General features: G+C 42.8%; 2 protein-coding genes across 2 annotated transcripts in view; one reads left to right on the top strand and one right to left on the bottom strand.

Annotated features, from left to right (window-relative positions):
- Window positions 1-17,227, top strand: part of MAF (MAF bZIP transcription factor) — a 184,047-nt gene extending 166,820 nt beyond the window's left edge. The window contains exon 3 of the mRNA XM_082290058.1: window positions 17,137-17,227. The gene's annotated coding sequence lies outside the window, so the exon portion shown is untranslated. The remainder of the gene's footprint in view (window positions 1-17,136) is intronic.
- Window positions 17,228-17,260: 33 nt separating this feature from the next.
- The window catches only part of WWOX (WW domain containing oxidoreductase), a 487,825-nt gene continuing 480,991 nt past the window's right edge, over window positions 17,261-24,094 (bottom strand). Inside the window, exon 9 of the mRNA XM_082289861.1 lies at window positions 17,261-18,448. Coding sequence (XP_082145987.1) covers window positions 18,260-18,448 — 189 coding nt within the window. The 3' untranslated portion in view covers window positions 17,261-18,259. The remainder of the gene's footprint in view (window positions 18,449-24,094) is intronic.

Raw genomic sequence — 24,094 nt, 5'->3', positions numbered from 1 at the left:
TCCCAGCCAGTGACCTCTAAGCTGGTGGTCTCAGCCAGCTGCTCATGGCTTGCCATTTGCAGGGAGGTCATGGGGGCTTTACCAGTGTGGCAAATTACAGATTGTTGGTGCGTCATGAAGGACATTCTCACCAAAAGGTAGAAGGCAGGACAAATGTCAGACACTTAGAAATACCCAGAGATGGTGCAGTGGCAACACGAGGCAGAGGGCTTGGTTCTCCAGGGAGCTCTCCTTTTCATAGAATCATAGAATAGTTTGAGCTAGAAGGGACATAAAGGTCCCCTCATTTCAACCCCTCAACCACAGGCTACTTTCATATATGCACCTTTCAGTAGACCATGTTACACAGAGCTTCATCCAGCCTGGCCTTGAACACTTCCAAGGACGGGGCAGCCACACCTTCTCTGGACAACCTGTTTCAGTGCTTCATCATCTTCACAGTAAAGAATTTTTTCTTAATATCTAATCTAAACCTGCTGTCTTTCAGTTTGAATCCATTCCCTCTTGTCCTGCCCTTGCCTCTAAGCTTAGAGGAAAACCAAGAGCTGCCAGATCTTCCACTGGATCTACAAAGTTATTAGGAGAGTAACTGAAAGCAAAACAAAACAAAACCCCCACACTCATTAGGTTTATTCCTGATGTGTATGTTGGGTTCCTGCAAAATAAAAGAAAAAGAAGTAATTTTAAGCTGTGCCTTGGCACAGGCAGTCATGGAAGTCAGAAGTATACAGATATTCAAAAATGAGTATATGAAATTCATTCAGGATGCTAGATGCAGTGTTTGTGATGCCTTTCCTTTTGAGGAAAAGCTGTTCCCTCCAGCACTGCTCCTTGTCCCCCTTAATTCCACATCCTCCCAGGGATTTGCACGTGGCCAGTCAGAAACCAACAGCCAAACTGGATGAACTATAAATCTGATCCACTCTTGAAGTTCCCCCAGTCTTAAATTTGCCTGCCCAAATATCATCTGGATAATGCTAGTTGCAGCCTGGACAAAAATACAAATAAGCCACGTGGAGCAGGACATTGTGTATGCAAAGTAAATCGGTGTGCAGAAGCTACAAAATCAAAGACATGCTACTGACTGACAGTAGTTTGCCTAATATAAGAAGTAGGTCTGTCCATAGGCACTAGGAACATACATATTACCTTCCCTCCATCCTGCAGAGCTCTTTAGGTGAGCAAGTGCTTGTCTCGCTCAGGCAATTTACGTGAGCGGAAATGTGACAAACGGGGACAGTCCCTACCTTGAAGTAACAGGCCACAGAAGGGAAGTTTAGCAAAAACAGGAGTCCTTAATAGTCATTCCATCTCGCTCAGTGAAGCTTAATTAAAGCACTGATATGCTTTTGACTGACCTTATTTTCATACCTGATAATCAGTAAACTCATTACCATTTTTTAAGCTTGGTTTTGAATCTCGCTAATTAGCACTCTGCGGGTCAGCATCTAAGTTTGATAAAGACATAGAGGAAAACTCCAAGATCTGCATATTTTGGATGCTCCCTGCAAAGGCAAGTGGTCGTCAGGTAAAACCATCAGCACAAGGCTGACCTGGCACTGGTCTGAGGTGTTCTGAGGTACTGGGTGAGCACTAGCCACCAGTGGGGACAGGACAGAGAGGAGTTTCCAGCTTTGACAATCAGGGCCTCAAAAACGTCTCAAACATCAGCTTTCTACAGCTGAATCCTTTGGAGCTCTGATCTGTATGAAGCAGATCTGGAGAAGAGCAGGGCACAGATTTCACACGTCCTCGCTGCACTTGCAGGTGTATGTGGGAAATGAATGACAGGAAAAGAAGAGAACCAGTTTGCAGCAGCGGCATTCCCAGGAGGGAAACGTGGCCTTCTCTGTGTTCAGTGGGATGCTCAGCTGCTCATGGGGCAGGCCCCACCCCAGGCTGGATAAACTTTTCTCTTGTACCCACCATCCTTCCACCTGTTGACCCTCCTAGACTTCTCCTGCTCTGAACTTCCTCAAGGTCTCAGCCTGCAAAGTACTCAGTGGGAGAGGTCCAGGAAGGTCATCCTGCACTAAACGTGAGCTCCTACCACAGGAGACACAGCTGTGGGCCAGAGAGTGCAAAATCAGTGCTGTAAATCGGGATTTCCTACTAGAAAACTGTCAGGAGGAGATGGGGACAAGCAGTACCAGGCAACAGTTGCAGTCCTTTCTCTTAGAGGAGGGCAAAGAGCCTCAACCACATTGGCCAGCAAGTAAGGAATGACAGTCTGGCCCACATGTGGTGCTCTTTTTGCGGTCATATCTGTGCTCATCATTCCTATGCAAAGCAAACTGCTTCCATCTTCAGCAGTCAGGAATCACCAACGGTTTAAATGCTGAGAAAACAAATAATTACAATACTTAGCACCTGGCTTGCACTTTGCACATTGACAGCGCTGCACAGCCACCAGCTAATGAACTGAATGAGGTGTTCAATTACACAATGATTGTTAACGCTCAGTTAAAATCTACAAAACTGAGCACCAAATGGTGGAGCTGCAATTTCAGCTGCCGGCTAGTAGGCACTTCCTTCATAATCATGGATGGTGTTTAGCAATACTTAAAACAATCTATTTCTCCTCTTCCACCAGCTTTTCCTGATGTTTATGTGCAATGGCCTGTCCTTAAATGAGCCTCTCCCTTTCTGCAAGCTTGTAAATCTTGTGTTGTAAGACTCTGTGCAGTGTATGTGAGGTATGCTAGGCAGGCTGTTGATATTCTTGGATGAAGGCTCTGTTGCAAGGCTTTGCCAAACCCATGGTCCACCCAGAAAATAAGAAATAAAAGGGGGGCAAGGGGGTAAGCAGAAAAAAGCAAAAAAAGACCGGTCTGTAAAGTAACTAAACCATTCAGCAAACAGTTTATATCTACCATAATTGAAACCTGACCAAGTCTGGATTTTTTTTTTTTATAACTTAGAATTTGACCAAACCTTCAGCATCTCCTTTATCCATGCAGACATGCAGGCATAGTTATAACAGCCACGTGATCAGCTGAAAAAGTGATGGCTGAAGCATGTGATAAATTGTGTATATTCTTCATCTTTAGCTGTTTCACCCATATGTTGGCCATCTCCTTTGTCCTGCACACAGTGAGCCATCTCTGTGGGACTACCTCTCCTGTCCTGCTCCTCCCTGCAAGAGCTGTTTTTTGCCTTTCAACAGCCAGCCATAAATCTGCTTCTTCCTTTCTGCCCTGGCAAGACGACAGGAGCCCTCCACCCCCAAAGGCAGAAAATTCCTGTTGCTGACGAGTCCTAGCCCACTGATTCCCTCTGTGCTGCAACTGTTCCCAGAACCAAGCTCTGGTCTGTACAGAGCAGATCTGGAGAAGAGCAGGGCACAGATTTCACACGTCCTCGCTGCACTTGCAGGTGTATGTGGGAAATGAATGACAGGAAAAGAAGAGAACCAGTTTGCAACAATGACATTTCCAGGAGGGAAACATGGCCTTCTCTGTGTTCAGTGGGATGCCCAGCTGCTCATGGGGCAGGCCCCAGCCCAGGCTGGATAAACTTTTCTCTTGTACCCACCATCCTTGCCACTTTCCACACTCACCTTGCACCAGGAATCCCACACCAAGTCAAACAGGAGAAGGTTCCCACTCAGTGATCATGAAGGGCTGAAAGGGTGCTTCACCCTCTTGCTATGTGTACTCACCATGATTTATAAATATAGCTCTGGAAAATCATTCATTAATTAGTTGAAATTGCATTAATATAATAATGGAAGTGATTTTTTTTCCTTTGGACTGAGGGAATAAACAACTCTCCTACAAGACTCTTTTATAGAACAAAGCTATGGAAGCAGCAAAGACGGTACTTTTAATGAAATGTGTACATTTACTTGTAAAAATGCTCTACGGATGCATATGCTGGGCTATAAACAAAGAGCTGAAAATCTGTGTGATCAGCAAGTCTACAACTAGCTACTAATTAGGTGTATCTCATTTAGGAAAACCCACTCGGCTGCCTGGGTTTTGTTTTGGGGGGGGACAGGACAGGAGAGAAGGAGAAGGTGATGATTGTGCTGGAGGAGCAGCGAGAGCAGAGACAAAGTGAGTTTGAAGAAAATCTCTCTCATCCTCTATCCCAGACATGCAGGCCAGACCCATTAGCATCTCTTCTAATAGACTCCGTGTTTTAATTTTTCCCTTCTCCATCTCAGAGTTTTTCACTGTCTGCTAGAGAGAAACCCCCTTGGAAGAGGAGTGTATGACCGGGGACCTGCACTGGGCTCCTGAGTGCAAATGCTGCGGGGCCAAGGTCCAGCCCTCTCTCCAGGTCGAGGCACAAACACATTTTAGAAACAATTGGAGCAGCTGTAAGGAAAGCAGCCCTGTTCTTGGCACCTGTGAAGAAATAGAGCACAGTCAACAACACATACAGTAGTCCTTAGAAAAAGAAAAGTTTCATAAATGAAACTTTCTTGGCTATGATCATTAAAATAAATGGAAGCAAAGAGATTAATAATGAAGTAACCCAAGCAAATCAGACAACATAGCCTGTCTCCCATCCATTTCCATCTGAAGTTCATTTTGGCTCCTGCATCTGAATCTGAGTGAGTTTTCCTGATTGATGGATGATAGCTCACATCCAGGTATGATTACTTTTTTTCCTTCTTTTTACACTCAAAGAGTTTTAGAAGGTATGGCTTTGGAAATACCCATTGTCTCAGCCCAAAAATATACAGGTGGTTTCTAAATTGATTTTTGTAGACAGATGCTATTTCCATTTCATTTCACTTGAGAAGAAGGAGTTATCTGTACAGTTATCTTTCTGGCTGTGACAAACAACAGCAATATACCAAAGGAAAAAAAAAAAGAAAAAAAAAAGAAAAAAAGAGTTTATGAAAATGTTATATCTAGACAAAGAGATGAAAAATAAAGGCATTCACTTATCCACCAAATTCAGTGTGAGATCATGATGAAGACTGTGGCAGTAACCTGGAGAAGCATCTTCCCACGTGCTCCGCACATGAATAACCCCAGTCAGAGCCTACCCTCGCATACCCATGGTTAAGCACACGCTGAAGCACTTTACTCTGCAGTGTCAGCAGATGTTTTGCAGTCCTGCACCCCACTCCTTTGAAATCTGGAGGCTGGATCTGAAATCTTGATCATCCACAACCTCTTTGCTGCGCTGAGCAGCAGCGCCCAGCCCAGTCCCTGCTGTCGGGGGAAGGAGAGGTGGCTGTCAGCGACCCCCTCCAAGGGTGGGGACTGGGTCTGGGGCAGGATTATCCCACTTCTGAGTATCTCCCAGGCCTGCTGCAAAAGGCATCTGGTTTGGAGAGGGCTGCAGGACTGCTCCCTGCTCAGCCAAGGGGTGGGAAGGCATTCTGGGAGGTGACTTGTTGGCTCAATTCCTGTAGAGAGGACTGGACTCATGTGGCTGGGATCACACTGCTCCATAAAGGGCATGGCAGGGTTTACTGAGCCTTGTGCAGGAGTCCTTTTATTATTACATAACTCCAAATAAACAAAATAAATAAATCATATCATGCTACTCTGGCAGGTACAATGGAAAAAGCAAAGATGGATGGATAATGTCACATTCTAGCCTAACAGCTGTACAGTTTCATGTTATATTTACACTCTGATATTTAGCTGCATCAGTATCAGGATATTAAAATCGGATATTAAAATCATTTTTTAAAGATCAATAATTAAACCTAGATTTCATTATTATTCAGAGTATACAAATTCACAGACCTGTTGTATTAAACACAATACAAATATCAGACTGTTAGTAATTGTACTCGCACTTAACTGCACATTCTGGCACATTATGGAGTAATGATGCTTGAAGTTACCAAACAGGTCAAAGATGAAAGGCCATGCAGTCAAAAATTTTAAAATAAAGCTCCTGATTTGTGAATTTATGGTTAATGTACTAAATTTGATCTCTTCCCCTCATATAAATAACTACATATAATTATATAATTATATAATAATTAGCCTGTAGTCCCACAGCAATTACAGAGTTATTCCATGGGTGTCTGAGCCCTGATGGTGATGGCAATACCTGGCATTGCCCGCTGCCTCCCACTCTGCATCTCTAACTTCCAGTGGCTGCACGTGTGAAAATATCCTGAGCTCTCCGTGTCTGTTTTGCTGTGGATTTTGCCAAGGCTCTACTTTTATCTCTGGTTGCTGGTTCTGTTTAATTGGTAGTTTGCAGATAATAGAAACACAGAGGAATATTATTCATTCATCTTCAAAGAGCTGGAAGCAGAGAGTCTGGTGAGGCACCCAGGAAGCCTTGCAGAAGTCTGAAATGGGAAGGCAGTGTTTTTATCACCTTCCTCATTCAGAAAGAGAGAGAGAGAGCAAGAAAGAGCAAAGCAGCCTGACCAGGAGCCAAAAGGAGATGATTATGTGGTTATCCAGAGGGATTCTTTCTATTACTTGAAAAATCAGAGTGCAGATTTAGAGAGACAGGTTGATGTGCTCAGGAAGATCAATGAATGTGAGAGGGTCATTGATGGCATATGCTGGGGTTTAGAGGTAAGTGGCAGCTTTGGAGGCAGTGACGGGAGGAGGGAAGGAAGCAGCTGGTGGTCAGTGGCATGTCCTGGGGTCTGTCCTGTTAAACAGAGTCCCCTCCCCAGGGAGAAGAGGTGGTACTGTGGCCTCGAAGCAGCAAAGTTGAATGAGACTGCAGTCATAGATGTGAAGGGGTGAAATTTCAAGAACAAGCAAGTGCAAGAGAAGCTCTGTTGGAGCTTAAGATGTGCTGCTGGTGGGAAATGGTGAGGAAGGGGCTCAGCAATCCCTGCAAAACTCAAACAAATAACTCACCTAACCAAACACTCTCAGTATCCCATGGGCTGAGAGGGTTTTCAAGTGTAAATGTTTGCCTGCATGGTTCTTTTATTAAAACACCTTGCAAACCCTTGTCCTGAAGAGTTTTAAGATGCCCTCCTGCTCTCTGCAGCCCTTTTGTTTTTCCTGGTCTGCAGTCACTTCAGCACATACACCCAGCCCGTGGTCAGCCAGCAAAAGCACTTGGTCCTGCTTTTCAGCACAAAAACCATCCGTCTGTTATGCATTGATACAGAGAACTGCTGAAGATACAACAACTAGAAATATTTTTCTTGGCAAGGAGGAAGAGGCTTGGAGAGAAAGCAAGTTAGGGACAATAAAGATAGCCAGGAACTCTGGAGCACTGACCTCCAGACGCATCCAGGGTCATCAGGGAAAGTATATCAAATGTTAACAGATATCAGGAGCCAAGAACTAATTTTAAGGAGGGCTGGAAGATATTCTTGCTAGTTCAGTCAACATTTTAAAGCAGTAGTGGCAATTTCTAACATCACAGAGCTTTTTGCCTGTTTATTTCACCTGCTGTCTTTTGCAGAGGTATCCATATTTCCAAAATTTAGAAAGCTAAAGTCGTTGATTCTTAACTTAGGGCAATCAAAAAACCCAGAAAATTTATTTTTCAAATGGTTGATGTTGTATAGGAGTTTCTGTCTGTACTTTATAGATGTGTGAGATATAGAGATATATGTAAGCACATATTTGCACATGTATATCCATATGTTCATGGACTGCATCTGGGAACATACAAAAGATGCCATTAACTTCACATTCAGGAGTGAGGGCACCCATGTGAACAACTGATCTGCCATTGAGAAAATATTTGAGTATTGTAAACTGCCAAACCAGGAGACTGATATAAAAATTAGAAAGGTTTCAAAAACCAGGGAACTGATATAAAAATTAGGAAATTAAAAGTAAACAGATGATTCAGATGGAACTGCTGTATTTCATTCTAAGTGCAGTAAATATATGGATTACTAAGCCAATAAGACCACTGAGGCAAAGACCGGCTTGTGCTCTGGAAAAAAATGATTTCTTATAATTTTTTTGTAATTTCTAGTTGTTCATGGACATAAAGCAGATATTTAGCTGACTGACTGACCACTTTGCCAGTAAAAGTTTGGAGTGTAGTTCAATTGATCATCATGGATGGGTTTTTTACTCCCTTATTTATTTTGAAGACAAATTGCTGTAGTTATTTTCTCTGTTTGTTAAAGTCTACCCATTTCAAGTGATCCATATGCAATTTACACAGTGAAATAATAAGCTCTTGTAGTGACTTATGTAATATTCTAAGTCCTGCTGAGCTCTCCCTGTGGCGTGTCACTCATTCCAGAGGTGCAGGAGTTCTGGGATGAGCATGGTCAGTACCTTTGATGGGCTTTTCAGGCCTTGAGTGTGTGCACCAGTCTGTGCTGGCATTTTTAGCTCTGTTTTTGGGCACTTGAGCTGTTTTTGTACTTCAACAAACAAATCACCATCTTTGTTTCAACTTTTGGGTGTTTTTTGCCAACCTGAGAAGGCACAGATGAGAATAAGGCAATAGTTCACAGAGAGTTTCTCCCAAGAATATCTGGGGACCAGGCCAGGGAAGTGGTGGTGTAACCCACAGATTTGTCCTTACCCCTTGCTCTGCTGACCCCGAGAAGGACCAGGGGAAATGCTGCCTTAGGGATTGCTGCTGTACCTCAGTCACCCATGGAACCTGCCTGGTGTGCCTGGGCTCTGAGTGAAGATGGGTTTGCCCTGGAAACCTCCTGCTATGGCCTGTAGAAAGGGATGACATGCCCAGCTGAGGTGCTCTTTGAGATTATCCTGCAGGGGAATGGACAGGATTCAGCCTTTAGTTGTGCAAAGGAAGGTAGGAAATCCAGGATAAGTGTGAACTAGGCAGGATGGTATAAAGGTACTGGAAAAAGGATTTAAAAAAAGCTGTTCTCTGGTTCATCTGCCATGGTGTGATGATGCATTCACAAGTGTGAAAATCTTGGTGAGGGAAAGCAGACTGACCTTTGTGGGCATTGACATGTAGCAAAGTGGCTGCAGAACAGCCCTGTTTGTTCACCAGCACAAACCAGAGCCACGAGTGCAGAGGCAATGGCAGAGCACGTGGGACTCTCTGCATTGCCTGTATTTACATAAAGAAATTTCACTTCAGTTAAAGCTTCCTTGGGAATACGTAGGAGGTGCAGGGAGCTCTTCAGCGGAGGATGCTGTCTCAGCCTTATATAAATACCTGTAGAATTGCTCAAATAGTTCATTAGTAGCTTATGAGTTTGTGTGCCTGCATTCCTCACTAGCTCTAATTGCAAGGATGTTGATTCCTACTGCATCCGAGCGGAGCCGGCGAGCAGATTCTCTGCTCTATTGCACCATTAAATGAGGTGTTACTGTGTTTGACTCGAGCTGAAAAGGATCCCTTCCCAGTTAGTAAAGAGACCGGCTAGGGCTGACCTAGCTGGGGACAGATTTCCTTCCAAATCACAGAGAAGTACTCCTGAATATGAGATGTTAATTGTGGCAGGAATTAAGGATTAAACAGTCATGGCTTCAGGTTACTAGTGGGAACTGAAATCAGGATTACAAAGGAAACTGGGCCATGCCCTCACAATGCTATTACCCCAGTTCTTGAATCTAAAAAACCTTAGAAACTCATCCTCAGTGACCAATAAAAACTAGTCTAAATTGTGCTTACTGAGGCCTGAGGAAAAGAGTCATAATTGTGCAGCCATAGTTTGGACACCTCTCAAGGCAGAAGATAACAGCAAGGGCAAAAGAGTGAAATTCAGCCCTGATTCATACCCTCTACAACCTTTATTAGGGCCAAAGCTCCAGCACCAGCCACAACTCCATCTCTTGCTTGGGAGAGTCAGACCCCACACCAGAGCCAGCCTCACACCTCGAGTCCCTGCAGAGAGAGCAAATACCTTGCAAGAGCATTTCCCTTTGGGCAGAGGCACGTGAAGTCCCTGTGTGAGTTCAGCCTCCAGCCTGGAGGACTCAATCGTCTCGATGCCCCACAGGACCTCCTGAAGGGCTCAGAGTGAGGGCAATGACCCCAATTCATGTTCTTGGGGGAGATGCTCACATGGACTAAATATTGATGAGGGCACCAAACCCTGCTCCTAACCCCAGAATAAAAAGCCAGGGAGATGAATGGGGGGGAAAAAAAAGAAATTCTGTGGATTAAATTTACAGCATAGTAGCACATACTTAATAACCAATTAAAGCCAAGATTTATTGGGAGCTAAATTGCATTTGTATTAAAAATAGAACTAGAATATACTGTTACAGAATAAAAGCAAAACATTTTAGCATTTAATATTGTAAAAGACAAAGCAATCTAATGGACCCTAAATGTTAATGGGTGTAAAGATTTACACTTTAATTGCATTTTCAAGTCATCTTATTTTACTGTGCTCTTTTTTCTATGTACATAGAAATCAACAATGTGCTGCAACATTATACTTAGTAGCAGCAAGACTTAAGGAAACCTATTATTATAGGCAAGATCAGTTTATTATGTATAAATCCTTGCAAACATTTTAATTGAAATGAGCAGTGGACTTTCACTGACCTTGGCTGCATGTGTGTGAGACCTTCATAGCAAATTAAGCTGGTGAAAAGTGCGTGTGAGAAGCCAAGAAGGGAGGGAGTGGAAACAAGACGATTTCTATATGTAAAGCCAGCAAATAAAATGTATTAGATACAAGGGTTTGCTTTATGGCAGGTAAAAAAAACCAAACAAAAAAACAACCCTAGCAAATGATGAAACTTGAAATTACATCTGATTAGATTGTCAATTAATAATATTGTATTTATTAAAGTATTATCAGCTACGATCCAATTTTGGGATGACATCTGAGGTTGGTGTTTTAGGACTGCTTTCATAGCATATAGAAATGCTACAAACTTCCCAGAAACTGATTCTTGGGCTCATAAAATTTCTCTTCCAGTTTGTGTTACTGCTTCAAGATTCATCAGCTGAGTTACAGTTATGGCTGAATCTAACTCATATTACATTTGAAAAAATAAATGTGCACTAAAAGTAATTAAAGCATGTTGGTTCATGAATAATACACCATTTTACTACTATTTGCAGAGTATAATGAGACAAGCTACTAAATTGACAATGAATGCTCTATTATGTGATTGCCAACTGTTTTATAAGATATTGAACAGATTCATTTATTCTATCATCATGTGCATTATCAAGCTATTGCTTTTTAATAAATTAATTTCTCCTGTGTCTCCAGAGCCTTACTTTGAAATCTGGCTGAAGGCATAAATGGAATTAATTCTGCGGTCTGAGTTTAAGTCACGGTGCCTCGCAAGCCCCGCAGCTGGCAGCGGGCACAGAGGGGATTTCTCCGGGTGGCCGCGGCAGAGGGGCTTAATTGCGCCGGCAAGGAGCGGCTTCTAATAGCCAGCCGGCAGAAACAGTCGCCCCTGCAGGGCAGGGCTCTCTGACAGCTCTTGTTTATCAGGGGCTCTCCTTGCCAGACATCCCCGGTCCCCTGCCCTTCACCCCCACCCACCCGCCCGCCGTAAATTGACCCTTTAATTGTTCGGCAGCCTAAACCTGGTGACACCAGCCACTGCCTGTAAAGCAGCACTTAATCCCTGGTTGGGTGATAGTGTCATTAGGAGAGTAATGTGATTGCGGGGAAGAATCTCCCATCTCGGCTGCGGACTGGGTTGGAAGGGAGGATTATCTGTGAGCCCTGGGCTGGCGCTGAGGCAGCACGGAAGGTCCGTGCAGCCCTGATGCTGCCGAGCTACTTCGCTCGGTGGTAAACAACTTCTAATTGCGGCTGTTGACAGGACTCACTGTGTGTAACTAACCTTGCTGCAATGTTATTATTTCTGAAGGGAGCCTTTCTCCATATTTTTAACAATAAGTCTGACAGGTGTCACATTAAAAACAGGGCTTAATTCTAATGCAACTATTCCCACCCGCCTTTCCCTTCTCATTTTTGTGCCTCTGTAATGCATGAATTTCTCCTGCTCATAAAGATTAAAGGAACAGCTTTGCTGCAAGGAAAATACTGGTTTGTTTGTAGTCCAGGTACATTTGAGATGGTCTCAGTACCAGCTCCCTTTCTCCTCTCTTCTCCAGCCACGCTGGCTCAATGCTGGGAGAAAAGAGAGGGAGAGAAATAAAGCTTTCCCTGGGATGAGAGGTAATTCAGGATCCATTGAAGCGAATTTTCAGGCTTCCTTTGAACTGTGACCCGCAGCCACTGTCTGGGCACGCCGTGGCTGCGCGGCCTGTGATGCATGGCTGACTGCTGTCCACCAGAGACCCAGCCCAGGCCAGCAGTTCACTTACAAGTTTACACTGGATTTAAGTCAAAATGCTAAAAACGCTGGTGTTCAATCACTGCTAACTGCGCGCTCGGCAGACAGCTCCCAGCAGACTCCGTGCTTGTAAAATCCAATACGCCACGTAAAGTGAGGGTTTATGGAGGTGAGAGGGGTTCAGAAGACTTTCCTCTTCTCCATCCCTCCTGCTTGTTTTTGTTGTGATGCTGCTTTTCAGGTGCTGGGACAGCTTCAGCCTCGTCCCATCGCACACAGGCAGCAGCCCAAGGCACACCGGGCTGCGCTCAGAGAGGCACTCCCCATTTCCATAACCTTCCCCCTCGTCTCCTGCCCTTCCTCTCAGGCTGCCTGCAGAAGGCAAAGTACATTTTAAAGCCATCAGTTCTGTGTTGATGTGATGATCAGTCAGGACCAACGTGGCTCCCATGCTCTCACTTCTCTCTCTCCTCCCTTTGCAAAAAGCTTACACGTTCCACGCCCGCCAGCATCACATGCGCTCCTCAATCCTGGCTAAGAACATTACAAAGCTGCTCAAACTGCTGCTGTTAAAGGCTAACACCAGCACAAGGAAAAGGGTGCCTTCTTTGCCGGGAGGGATCATAGAAATCCAATGTACAAAGCCCCCTAATTTAGCCCGTGCTCACATACCTGCAGGCACTGCACCAGACCTGTGTAGGGTTTCCATATGAACAACACGCACGGTGCAGATCAGTCTCAAGGTGTAATGTTCAGTTTTTACAACAGATCTTTTAGAAGACTGAAGATAAGCAGTCAAAATAGTCTCACCAGGCTTTTTGTGATCTGGTCTGTACCCCCTTAAAGCTGATGATTTTCTGGGACTCCAAAAAAAAAAAATTATTTCTTCCTCTCTCTTTTTTTTTTTTCCCCTGCATAAGCAACTGCCCAGCAAATTGATAAGAGCCCTTTTTAATTAGCTAGTGAAGTTGTATGGGTAATGTTCCATATAAAAGGTCTATAAAACACAGCAGAATTAATAAAATGACTGCTTCTCGTTTAATTCAGGTCCTCCAAAGGGATCCATATGTCTTGCTTTGGTCTGTTTGTAGTACTTCTCTCCACCACCCAGCCACAAATTGATTAAAAACACATTCCTCACTTAAAACTGGAGCCCAGTTGGTAAGAGATACTGGATAGTAATTAAGGTCTGTGCACAGACACATGAACCCCCATAAAAAAAAAGTACCAAAAGGAATCATTGTGCATCGCTTGGATTATATGCAAACACAGCTCATGTTGACAGCTACCTCTGGATGACTCCATCAGTACACACTTTATCTCCAGCTGTCCAAGTAATTTTCCCAGGATTTCGCCCCTCTTTTTCACTCCTCTCCACACAGATGGATTAGAGCAACAAACGGTTTACATGCTGCACATCATTAGCTATCCTCCCTCACTACCCAGCAGATAACAACTGGGCTCTATCATCAGGACATTCATAACACCTTGACACTTTTACAACTATGCTGTTCTCTGCCAGAGCAATCTTCTCTTTTAAAGCATGAAGCTAATTCACAAAACACCCCTTGGAAAGTACTCTGCAAACACAACAGGGGTGGGGGAGAGAAGGAAAAGCATAGCCCAGAAAAGGCATCTAGTAAATAACATAGTTAGCAGTGGAGGAAAAAAACAAAAGAAACTCAAGAGAAAAGCAGCAGCAAATTCTTTTTCTCCAAGGTACCTTTCTATTTTGCCATTTCCTCCATCCCACAGTGAAGGGCACCAGCAAAGGGCCACCCACCTGTCTGCTGTATTTCAGTGCTTCCATCACCATGTCATTCCAGCGCCTTCCAAGCCTGGCACCAACCTGTGCAGCATCCTCGCTGGGGAGTGTGCCCCTGGTGATGGTTCAGCTGCTTCCCTGGGCATGGGTTTCACCAAAGGACTCTCTCATGTGTTTACTACTGGGTGTTACTAATGGCTATTTTAGCTTTCCTAAACTGCCTCCAGTCTCGGGGAATCTTGACTCTAAAAGATTTGTTAATAAAATAACACTTTCCCTGCGTAGGCTGGGACCCTGCTTCAGAACCCACTCGTGCTCGGATATGGGTTTATATTTAGAATAAAATACAAACCTACATCATCCACTGTGTGAAGGAAATGCACTTTAGCATCATTTTCCAAGCTTCTCAGCATGCCCCCTGCCACCCCAACCATACATTTTAATGTATAGTACACGCTTATTTAAAAAAGAAATACATAAGGAGAAAGAGTAATTACCGTAGCTTAAATTCAGCCTGATAAGAAGAGCTTGCACAGTCTGAGCAGCTGTTCCACTGCCATTCAGATTATGAAAATATAATCCTAGAGAACCTTGTCAAGATAAATACAGAGCATGAAATGTATAGGCAATTTTTCCCCAGCCACATATAATGATCAATTCCAAAGCCACAAGTGATACCAAAGGACAAAATAAGATCTGTCTAGACTTTCTCACTTACAAGATATTGATCATTCCAATGGTAAACTGGTTAGTATAAGTGTGTTTGGCTTGAAAGGTCATGAGCTTAACACCTGACAAGGAGTTATTCAACCTTGATATAAGTCAAATTATTGCAGTGTTGCTGGAAAGACTTCTCTAACGAAAAGCCCTACCTGGCCTGAGAATATCTGGGATTTGTCTTCCAGATGTCAAAAGAAAAAGCAGGAAGGAAAAATAAAAGAAGTCAAGGTTTGGCATGGGTTTCTGCTGGTTCACCTCCACCTGATTTGGCAAGTCGAGGTCCCAGCAGTCAGTGAGTGTCTGGGCAGAAAAATGGACAGCAGTGGAAGCTGCCACTGATTGAGAAGGCACCTCCATTCCCCCAAAAGCTTCTGGCTCTTCAATCCCAGCAAGAGAGTTTGCTCACTCACCTGCATGTACTTGAAGATACAGGGCACCGATATAGGGTCAAAAAATCACCATTAAAATGGGAACTGTTGACTTTGGAAGGAAAGCAGGGGGGAAAGGGTCGAGCAACGCCCCGCAGCACGTGGGTAGGAAATGATCCGCGGCATCGCCTGCCAGCACCTCCCCTTCCCAAAGTCCTGTGGGGCCTGAGCCGTGCATCAGACACAGCCCTAACCCAGCCTCCTCCTTTTTTATGGAGATAACTAGCAAATGCTTATTAGGACTATTAGGAGCTTGGTGTGAATTTGCTGGATCTTTTCCAAGAACTGTAAATACCCGATCTATTTTGCTTTATTCAGTTCTTTTTGTTTTGCTGATATGATACTAGTTAAGGTTAATGGGGTTTGCTTTAATATTAGACACAGGATCGCTTAACTACCTTTAATGAACACTGGAGTCAATGCATTGTGGAGTAATTCACACAGACATTGCCTCAGGTAAATCAACCGGAAAAATGTAAGCCAGTCAAATAAATAAATCTGACCGGCTGTAAATGTGCCAAATTTTACACCAAAATATATTTGAAAGCCAATGACTTAGGCACATCTAGGATATTAAAATGGAGGGTTTGGAGTCTGTTTCTTTTCAATTGCTTTTCCTTTTTTAATGTTCCCTGCACATCCCTCCTGTGCTGAAACCAAACTGAGATTGCAAAAAAAATTATTTTCACAAGTGTTTCTAATAGAAGCGAGGGCTCTACAGCTTGGTGTCTTGTTTTTTCATTTGGAAAAAGCCTTTTTTTATACTGGCTATCTCAACACAGGAGAGTGAGAGACAAAGAGGGGAACAGAGAGTGGAAGAAGGAAAATGGAGAGAGAAAAAAATGAAGGAGAGGAAAAAAGAAACGGAGAATGACTGAGTGAAATAAAAAGTAAGAAAGAAAGAAACAGAGAGCAAGTAATTTTATCTGCATTGGAGAAAATTATGACAGTGAAATTCTAGACAGGGAAATACACTGCTGTCCAGAAATAAGAACCAGAGGAACCCAAACAACTCAGTGAAGTTAGGGGTTTGCTTACTTCATCCTAGTGCAAAACTAAAACTATGCTAACGTTAAAAGTGTTCTTACCTTGTAACACTGAAATAGAGAGTGGGGTACAGAGCAAAAACACACAAATGTTCTTTGTAGGAAGGCAGGCAATATCCCTAAGTACTGAATTCTCATAAAAGCGGGCAATATTTCAGCAATAAGGAATGACAGGGGGTTCATTATCGGTTATTAATGTTTGCCTAAATGGAGCATAAGGCCCAGGCCTTCAGGGGAGTGCAGAGCTCCCAGCATCACTTAATTACTGCCTCTTCTGAACCCAGCAATGCCAAGCTCCGGTGCAAAGCTGTGTGGCCGTACACTGCCCGTGTTATACGAGAGTAATTCTGTCTGGCTATGAAAGGGGAAAATAATGCGTGTGTGAGGGCTGTTGCACAGGTGACAGGAGTTAATCACTTTTCCCCCCAGATAAACTCCAGGCAATAGAAGGAATTTGGCTGTAACCATCTCCTCAACTTGCAAACCCTTCAACCCAGGCCATGAATTTTCAATTTGCACTACACCAGCATCTGGTCTGTGTAGCACAGACTGGAGAAAACTTCTAGCAGAAAAGAAAGACCTTTTTTTTTTTTCACTCTGCAAAAGGCTGAAAAGAGGTGTTGTTCTTTCTGGAATAGCCCCTTTTATTCCTTTATTCCACCAAACATTTCAGTGCAGGATGTGCTGCCCTTGGGGAAGGGGCTGCAGAGAGTCGAGGAAGATGAGTGGGCAGGATTTGTTGTCTTCTGAAGCTGTTGCTACAGAAGTGGCAGAGCAGGGATAAAAAAAGGCCATATATTCTTTACTGCTGCTTTGGGAAAGACTGTGGCATCAGGTAAAGAAGCAGACAAGGAGGGAGCAGCTGAGGCTGCACTTGGGCAGAAGCCTTGACTTTAACTCCTGTTCAACAACAAATCCCGTGCACTATGATTGCAGACAAGAAAAATCATGGAAGGCAGACTGTTAACAATAAAGCACAAATAATAAGGGGATCAAATAAACTTCTATTAACAATGTGTCCTATTTATTTGTTTATATTCTGTCTACAGAAAATGTGATGATGCTGGACTGAGGATGGCTTAGAACAACCTTCTGGCAAGAAGACAGCTACAAAGCACAAAATACAAAAAATGAACTCAGAAAGAAACAAGAAAAAAACAGCGTTTTCTTGGCATCAACAAGAAGCTCTTTATTTTTCCTCAAGTTTTCTTTTCTAAAAAAAATGGAACTAAGACATTTACAGAAATGAGATAAACTTTCTCTTCAGGTGACAATATTCAAGCAAGCATGTTGTTTTATTGAATTTAAAAGGAAAGAAAAGAAAAGACAGATTTGGAATGGGATACAGTATGAGGAGAACTGAGAAACTGTGAACTTTCAAGGAAAAAACCTCCTTAAAACTGTGAACTGAGAAATGGATGGAAATACCATTTAAGCCCCTGATTACACTCTGTGTGTTCTTAAGGAGACATCATCATCTTTGCTAACTCAACAGTACTTAGGGAATGGTTTACAACATATCTTTTATTGTAATCTTTTAAGAAAAAAAACCCAAGAAATATTTAATTAGCTGTGACTTTACCATTATTGTTCAGATGTCTTCCTGCACCTTCCTTTTCTAGACAGCGCAGATGTATTTGCAGCCAAGAGTCAAGGGCAGAAAAGATTTCTTTCCCCAATAATCTTTTGATTTGCCACACCCAATAAAATCCTTGTAGGGAAAAAGAATCAACACAACTACCATCTCCCAATCAATACCTAAAGCCTAACAGACAGTAATTATCAAAATAAGGAGGAAATCCCATATTGGGCTATGTACCTACCCATTAATCAAAACGACAGAAATTATCTGCAGCATTGCTTTTCTAAAATAAGACAAAAGATGCCTCCTTGGGTTACACTTTGAACAGGCTATAATCAAAAGAAAGAGAACCGAGACTAACTAAGCCCCAGGAAGCCGCATTGTCCCTTTAACCCGCAGTATTCCCCATCTCCCATTAGTACTTAACATTTTTCACTATGTTGTGACTGCTATTATTTCATTTAACACTGGTTAATCTGTATCTGAGGTACATGGAAACCCTCTAGATGATAAGATTGGACAGCTTCCAGCGTTGGCAGTTTTCGAGCGTGCACACACTCGTGTGTTTTGATCCTTCCAGGAGCTCCCTGCTATTTGGCCTGCCTGCCAATTCGTTCTTGGATCAGCCTCTCGCTCAGCTCCCAGAGGGCGGCGGCCGTGGCATCGCCCTGCGCCTCCTGCGAGGGCAGGCAGCGGCAGCAGTTGTTGAAGTACATCCCGCCCAGGCCCTCCAGCTCCGCCGCCGTGGCACAGTACACAGTCGTGGCAGCTCCTTGTTGCTGGAATTTAAAAAAAAAAAAAAAAAAGAAAAAAAAAAAAAAAGAAAAAAAAAGAAGAGAGAGAGATAAAATAAGCAAAACTATATAAATATATAGAGAGATATTTTATCGTTTGTTATTATCGTTGCCATTTCGACCGCAGCCCTTTGAAGCTGTGTCGCGTGCAAGCACTGGAAAAGCACCATGGCTGGCAGGGTAACCTGCCTGGTGACAAGGCTGCAGCCCTGCTGAAGGCACTGCCTGCCTCCTGGACACTTATTTACAAACCACTTCAATGAGGACTTTTTTCTTTTCCTTCCCTCTTAGAGCTAAAGAAAAGAAAAAGAGAATCCTGAAGCACAGCCCCATGCTCAGGTTTTTTGCCCCTTTTCGTTAAAAACCTGGATTGGTGGCAGGGGCTGCCCAGGTGGTGTTTGACACCAGAATAGCTGAGCCAGGTTTAAAAGCAGCACCTCAAAACTCCCCTTTGCACCGCAGAAATCACTGACCATATGCCCGGGCACCCCCACTGCCCAGTCCCGACCTGCAACACAGCCTGATAGATGGATTTGGTTTGTTTGGGTTTTCTAAACCTCTTGTGCAAAATTAACCTGGGCACTCCAATTAAGACCTATCATGTAAAGTGCAGTCGGGATTGGTGCCAAACCTGCCCATGGATCTTGGATCACCAGTCTCCCCATGGCAGTTGTCACGGCTGCCGTGTGAGAGCGTTTGTCTGCTGCAGGCTGAGACAGGGGCTGGTTCTGCAGAGACACGAGGCTTTCCAGTGGAGTTTTGTTCTGTAACAACCATTTCTCATGTCTTATAATGCTTTAAGAAATGGAGTGGGTAGATTAGAGGTTTTTGTGGATCAGAAGGGATTTTTTTATTTTTATTGCTTTCTCCTTTTTTTTCCCATTCCCTTTCCCTTTTTTTTTTTAGTTAAATACCAAGTGAACTTATGTTAGAACAGGAAGAATGGGTTTCTCTGAATTTTCCCAACAGAAACCTGCAGATGGAGGCCACAGGGTTGGGGCAAGCACCCTGGCACGGGTGATGGGCTATTCCTGGGCACAGACTAAAAGCACAGTGCCAGAACAGCTGGAGAGAGGGCAAGGAGCTGTTTTGCTTTGTAAACCATAATTAAAAATAATAGGTGAGAGCGCATTAGCAAAACACAACACTAATTTAAAACCAATAGAGTTTATCTGGCATCTTATGATTATTTATGTACATCTTAGTCCTTTCTGTGGTAACTAATTATGAGCTGATAAGAATCAGAATAAAGAGGCTGCCAAGTGCAATTGAAAAAGTAAATGAAGAGAAATTAGTTGTTGCTGCATTAAGATAATTTAATGGGAAAAGAGAACAGGCTTCAACCTCTTGTGATTTTTCTCCACTCCTCTTTTATTTGGCCTTTCATTGTCACAACCAAGGAAACTCAGGGTGCTGCTAGGGGGTCAACCTGCAGAAGACCTCTACTTTGCATTCTCATCCTTCAAGGACAGGAAGCAGTTTAAAAAGCCCCCATTCTCCTTATTTGAGGCATCTCAACTTTGTAGCAGCAAAGAAGTACATATTTGTTTGCAAGACATGCATTTTCCTCAGCAGATGGGATTAAACTGATAATGATGACTCCACACCTTAGAAATGATCTCCCATCACAAGGTAAACCACAACTGTCTGTATTAAGTATTTTGAAAGGCATATATTTATCAAGAGACCAAAATATTTTTAAAGTTAGTATAATACATAGTAATCCTCTTATTAAACCAGTATCTTTTTTAAAAAAAGAGAAAATATCTTAAAGTTGGTAGCGGAAACAGAAGAGAGTTCTACTAAAAATAATATTAATAGAGAACAATAAAATTTCTATGCTCATTTCAACTATCCTATAAAGTTCCACAGTACAGTATTCAGCTGTTTAGAATGCCTCAAAGCCCCTAAAGAGTATTATTAGCTTTTTTGCAAGCAATTCAACTGGACTTTCATTAGAAAGGTAAAATTAAACTAAATTGCTCAATGCAGAGTGAGAGCCCTCAAGCTATTGCTGAAAAGCATCCATCCAGCCAAGCTAAACTCAGGCTATCTCTTAATAGAATTTAGCTAATTCATAAAATGGAAGTTTATCAGAGCCAGTTTAAAATCCAACCCAAACAATAATTTATCTTTTCAAATGAGTCGAATTTGACGAAGTTTAAGCAAAATTCTCAGCTGGCAGAAAAACGTTCCAGAGCACAACAGCAGTGCTTTATACCTTGAGCATTGACACAAGCTAGACTCCAGAAGAAAATAGTTTTCCCTGTGTGAGCATAGGATATTTACTTTAAGCGATAAAAGATTATGTGGCTGGAAGCCCAAAGCACTTTATCTTGCGATGCCTCCAGTGTTTTGCTGAGAACTGGATGTAAGCAACATGCCATTTGCTTTTTGGCTGTGTGTATCCTTACTTCTTTCTAAATGTTTCAATCATGTTGGCTGTTTTGGAAGAAGAAAATTCAATGGTTCTATCATTGAAAGAAAAGTACCTTTCTTATTACTTAAGAGAAATGCAGTCGTATTTATCCCTTCAATGATAGAGGGTAAAGCTTTAGTATCTCACAACACCGGACAAACATGAATTCATCAAGCCTAGGAGAATTTGTCAGACAGCAAACTACATAACAGAAGGTAAATCCCAGATTCTCAGAGCCATGTAAGCATTCACTTTGCTAAATGTGAGCTGGTTGCATTCAGACACTTGAGGATCTGCCTAAGTGACTTGTCCAAGGACAGAGGGGAGTGAGCATCACAGGAATCAAATCCCACTTTGGGCTGGGAGGGGTATCAAGAGGTCTCCAGCCCAACCTCCTGCCCAAAGTGGGATGCCTAGGAGCCTCATATATGCCATGCTGAATGGGAAGGTCCCCGAGGGATAAATCCCTCTTTTACATCTATGACTCCAATCCCACAAACCTCTGCAAGGAGCCAGAGCTGCAGATAAGTGCAAACTGCCTGCACTGCTAGCCAGAAATGGCTCTGTTTCTCAGCAAATACTGTTTATCCCTTATGAACACAGTGCTTTGAATGACATCTTTATATGCTGGGCCTTATGACAGTTTAGTAACAAGTTTTAATTTTTTACTCATCAGCTTTCCTGTTCACATATCATCAGCATACAACAGCAGAGGATGTTAGGGAATCTAATTAGTAAACAATTCCATACTGCTGATACAAGATGAAACATTCTTAAACCAATAAAAAGAGCACTTTAATCACTGTTGAATGACTTTCAATGCCAAGCGGTTTGTGCCATGTCAGAACATAATTTGAAGAAGATTAGAGTACTATATAAAAGAATTAATGTTAACAACTTCGTTAAAAAATGTCTTAAACAATGAGCTTGTCAGTTGTCACAGACTCTCCCTGATCCATTGTGATTAAGGCCCCCCCTCCCAACAATTTCAGCTGATAAACAATGCTAAAAGCGTCAGGCAACCTAAACATTTTTTTCCACAGGTCCATCAGTTGTACAGGGTGCTAATCACCAGAGCTGGGGTCAGCCTTCTTTAACCTGCAACAAAGGCAGTGGGTTGCAATAATGAATACACAGCATAAAGAATTTGTGAGAAGCCCAACTGAATCTTTAATCATGCCTCAATGCCATTTCCGATCCAGTCAAACATTTGAAAGCTGCTGGGCAAGCACCACGCTATCAATCTTTCCAGCACACGTAAAATTACCCAGGAATCTTGTTTTGGATTAAGTTGAAGAGTGTCTTAGTAATAAGGGTTCATCATTCTCTTCCGCAAATCATTTGTCAGTTTTGTAATACAATCTTCCTCTGCAGCAGGGTGGGATTTATACAGCAGTTGCTGTTTATTTATAGTTGAGGCTCAAAGATCTAAATTATCCACCCTTCTAAAATCCTTTGTTGAGTTGAAAATCCTAAGTAGCTACTAGTTCATAGGCATTTATTTCATAACTGCTAGCAGTCGATTTGTAACTGAAGGCACTGAATGCAAATTAATATTGAATACAGTAAAAGAAAAGGGGTTCTTGAGATACAGCACATGGTAAAACCCTCATTAATATATGTAATGCATCCGTTAGAATTCTGAGATACCATTTATGTTCCTGATAAGAAACCATATTACACAGTTAACGTTTAGTTTTTAGATTTGTCTACCTTCAAATGCATGTTTATTTTCTAAAATTAGACTTTTGTTCTGAAGCAAGTTTACATTCCAAGCATATAAATAATAGAAACAAAGCCATAACTTATCTGTATATTTATCAACTATGAATGAATAGGATCCACTCTAAACTCTGTTAGGAGCACACAGCACTCAACATTGTCTGCCAGGGAGATGGGATCAGCTTATTTGAAAAGGAGGGGTTTATTTTCTTACGAAAAATTAAGGATAAAGGCCAGTTATCTTCGTAGCCTGAGGTTAAGCTCAGCACAGAGCATTTTAAAAGATGGCCACTGGAAAGAGGTGAATTCAAAATGACATGAGAGTATTTGTGACAAGGGCCAGATTCAAAGCAAGCAGCTCAAGTAAAATGAAAAGGCAAGTCCTTAAAACTCTTCAGGCTGTTCCTGTTATTCATACCAGGACTATTAGACAAAGCCAACACATCCTTTACAGTAAAATATCAGATTCACACAAAGGCACTGTGAGCATACCATTTACAGCCAAATAACTCATTACACAGCAGTGTGAGGTAGAATCATAAAGTCATTAAGGTTGGGGAAGATCATCGAGTTCAACCACTGACCTAACCTAGCAACAAAGGCAGTATGAACATATTCCAGATATGAAACCAATGGGGTGTCCCATACCTTCTCTGTGCCCCTGATAAGCACCCTGAAGAGTTCATTCTGATAGAGGGAAATACCCCTCACCAGCTGGCTTCAGCAGTGGCCATTTCCTGATTTGATGCAAAATAGAAAACCTCCTTGGAATATCAAAATTATACAGAATCTGTTTCCACAATGATCAGTTCCAAATTATCCAAACCAAACCCTAAAGTGACAGCTGCAGTTTTACATTCCTCGAGCCTCATCTCCACCTGGTGGGAATTAGCACAGGTTTGCTGCCTTCTCAGAGGCTCCACAGACTGGAGCAGTGGCTGAGGTTGTGGTGAGCCTGATGCTGATGCTTGGGGTGGGCACTGTGGGGTTTGTGCTGCCTGGGGGCAGCTGGGAGACAACTGCCCTCAGAACAGATTTGTCTCCTTCTGGTGTTGCTAGCAAACCCCAGCTGGGATTGAGGTGCAGAGCTTTCTCAAACTATACTTATTCCTTTCTCTGTAATTTGAATTGGTAATTTTTTTCCCATCAAGCCCAAGTTCTCGTGAACAACATGGAGCACAAGGACCTTTTCTGAAAAACACTAGCACGTCTAAAATCCTCATGTCCTCATTCAACCTCCAGGATTCCTCAGGATCCAAAGTGTTTTTAGGAGCAATCTTAAGAGCTGTTTGGTGATATCACCCATGGCTGAGGCCAGCTGTAGCTGAGGGAGCTACTTCTCAGTGTCAGGCATTACTCTGCTCCTTTTCCTACTGGGATAACTCAGAGCTGTGAGGAACAGTCACTTTTCCAACAATGCAGTGAACAAGTTTTAGTCTCGCCTGTGAGATGACAGGAGAACTGTTCAGTTCCTGCTGCAGTCCTCTTAC

The sequence above is a fragment of the Coloeus monedula genome (assembly GCF_965178545.1).
Source record: "Coloeus monedula genome assembly, chromosome: 13".
Classification (NCBI taxonomy): Eukaryota; Metazoa; Chordata; class Aves; order Passeriformes; family Corvidae; genus Coloeus; species Coloeus monedula.
Note: the sequence above shows the minus strand (reverse complement) of the source record. Positions and strands in the feature narration are given on the sequence as shown.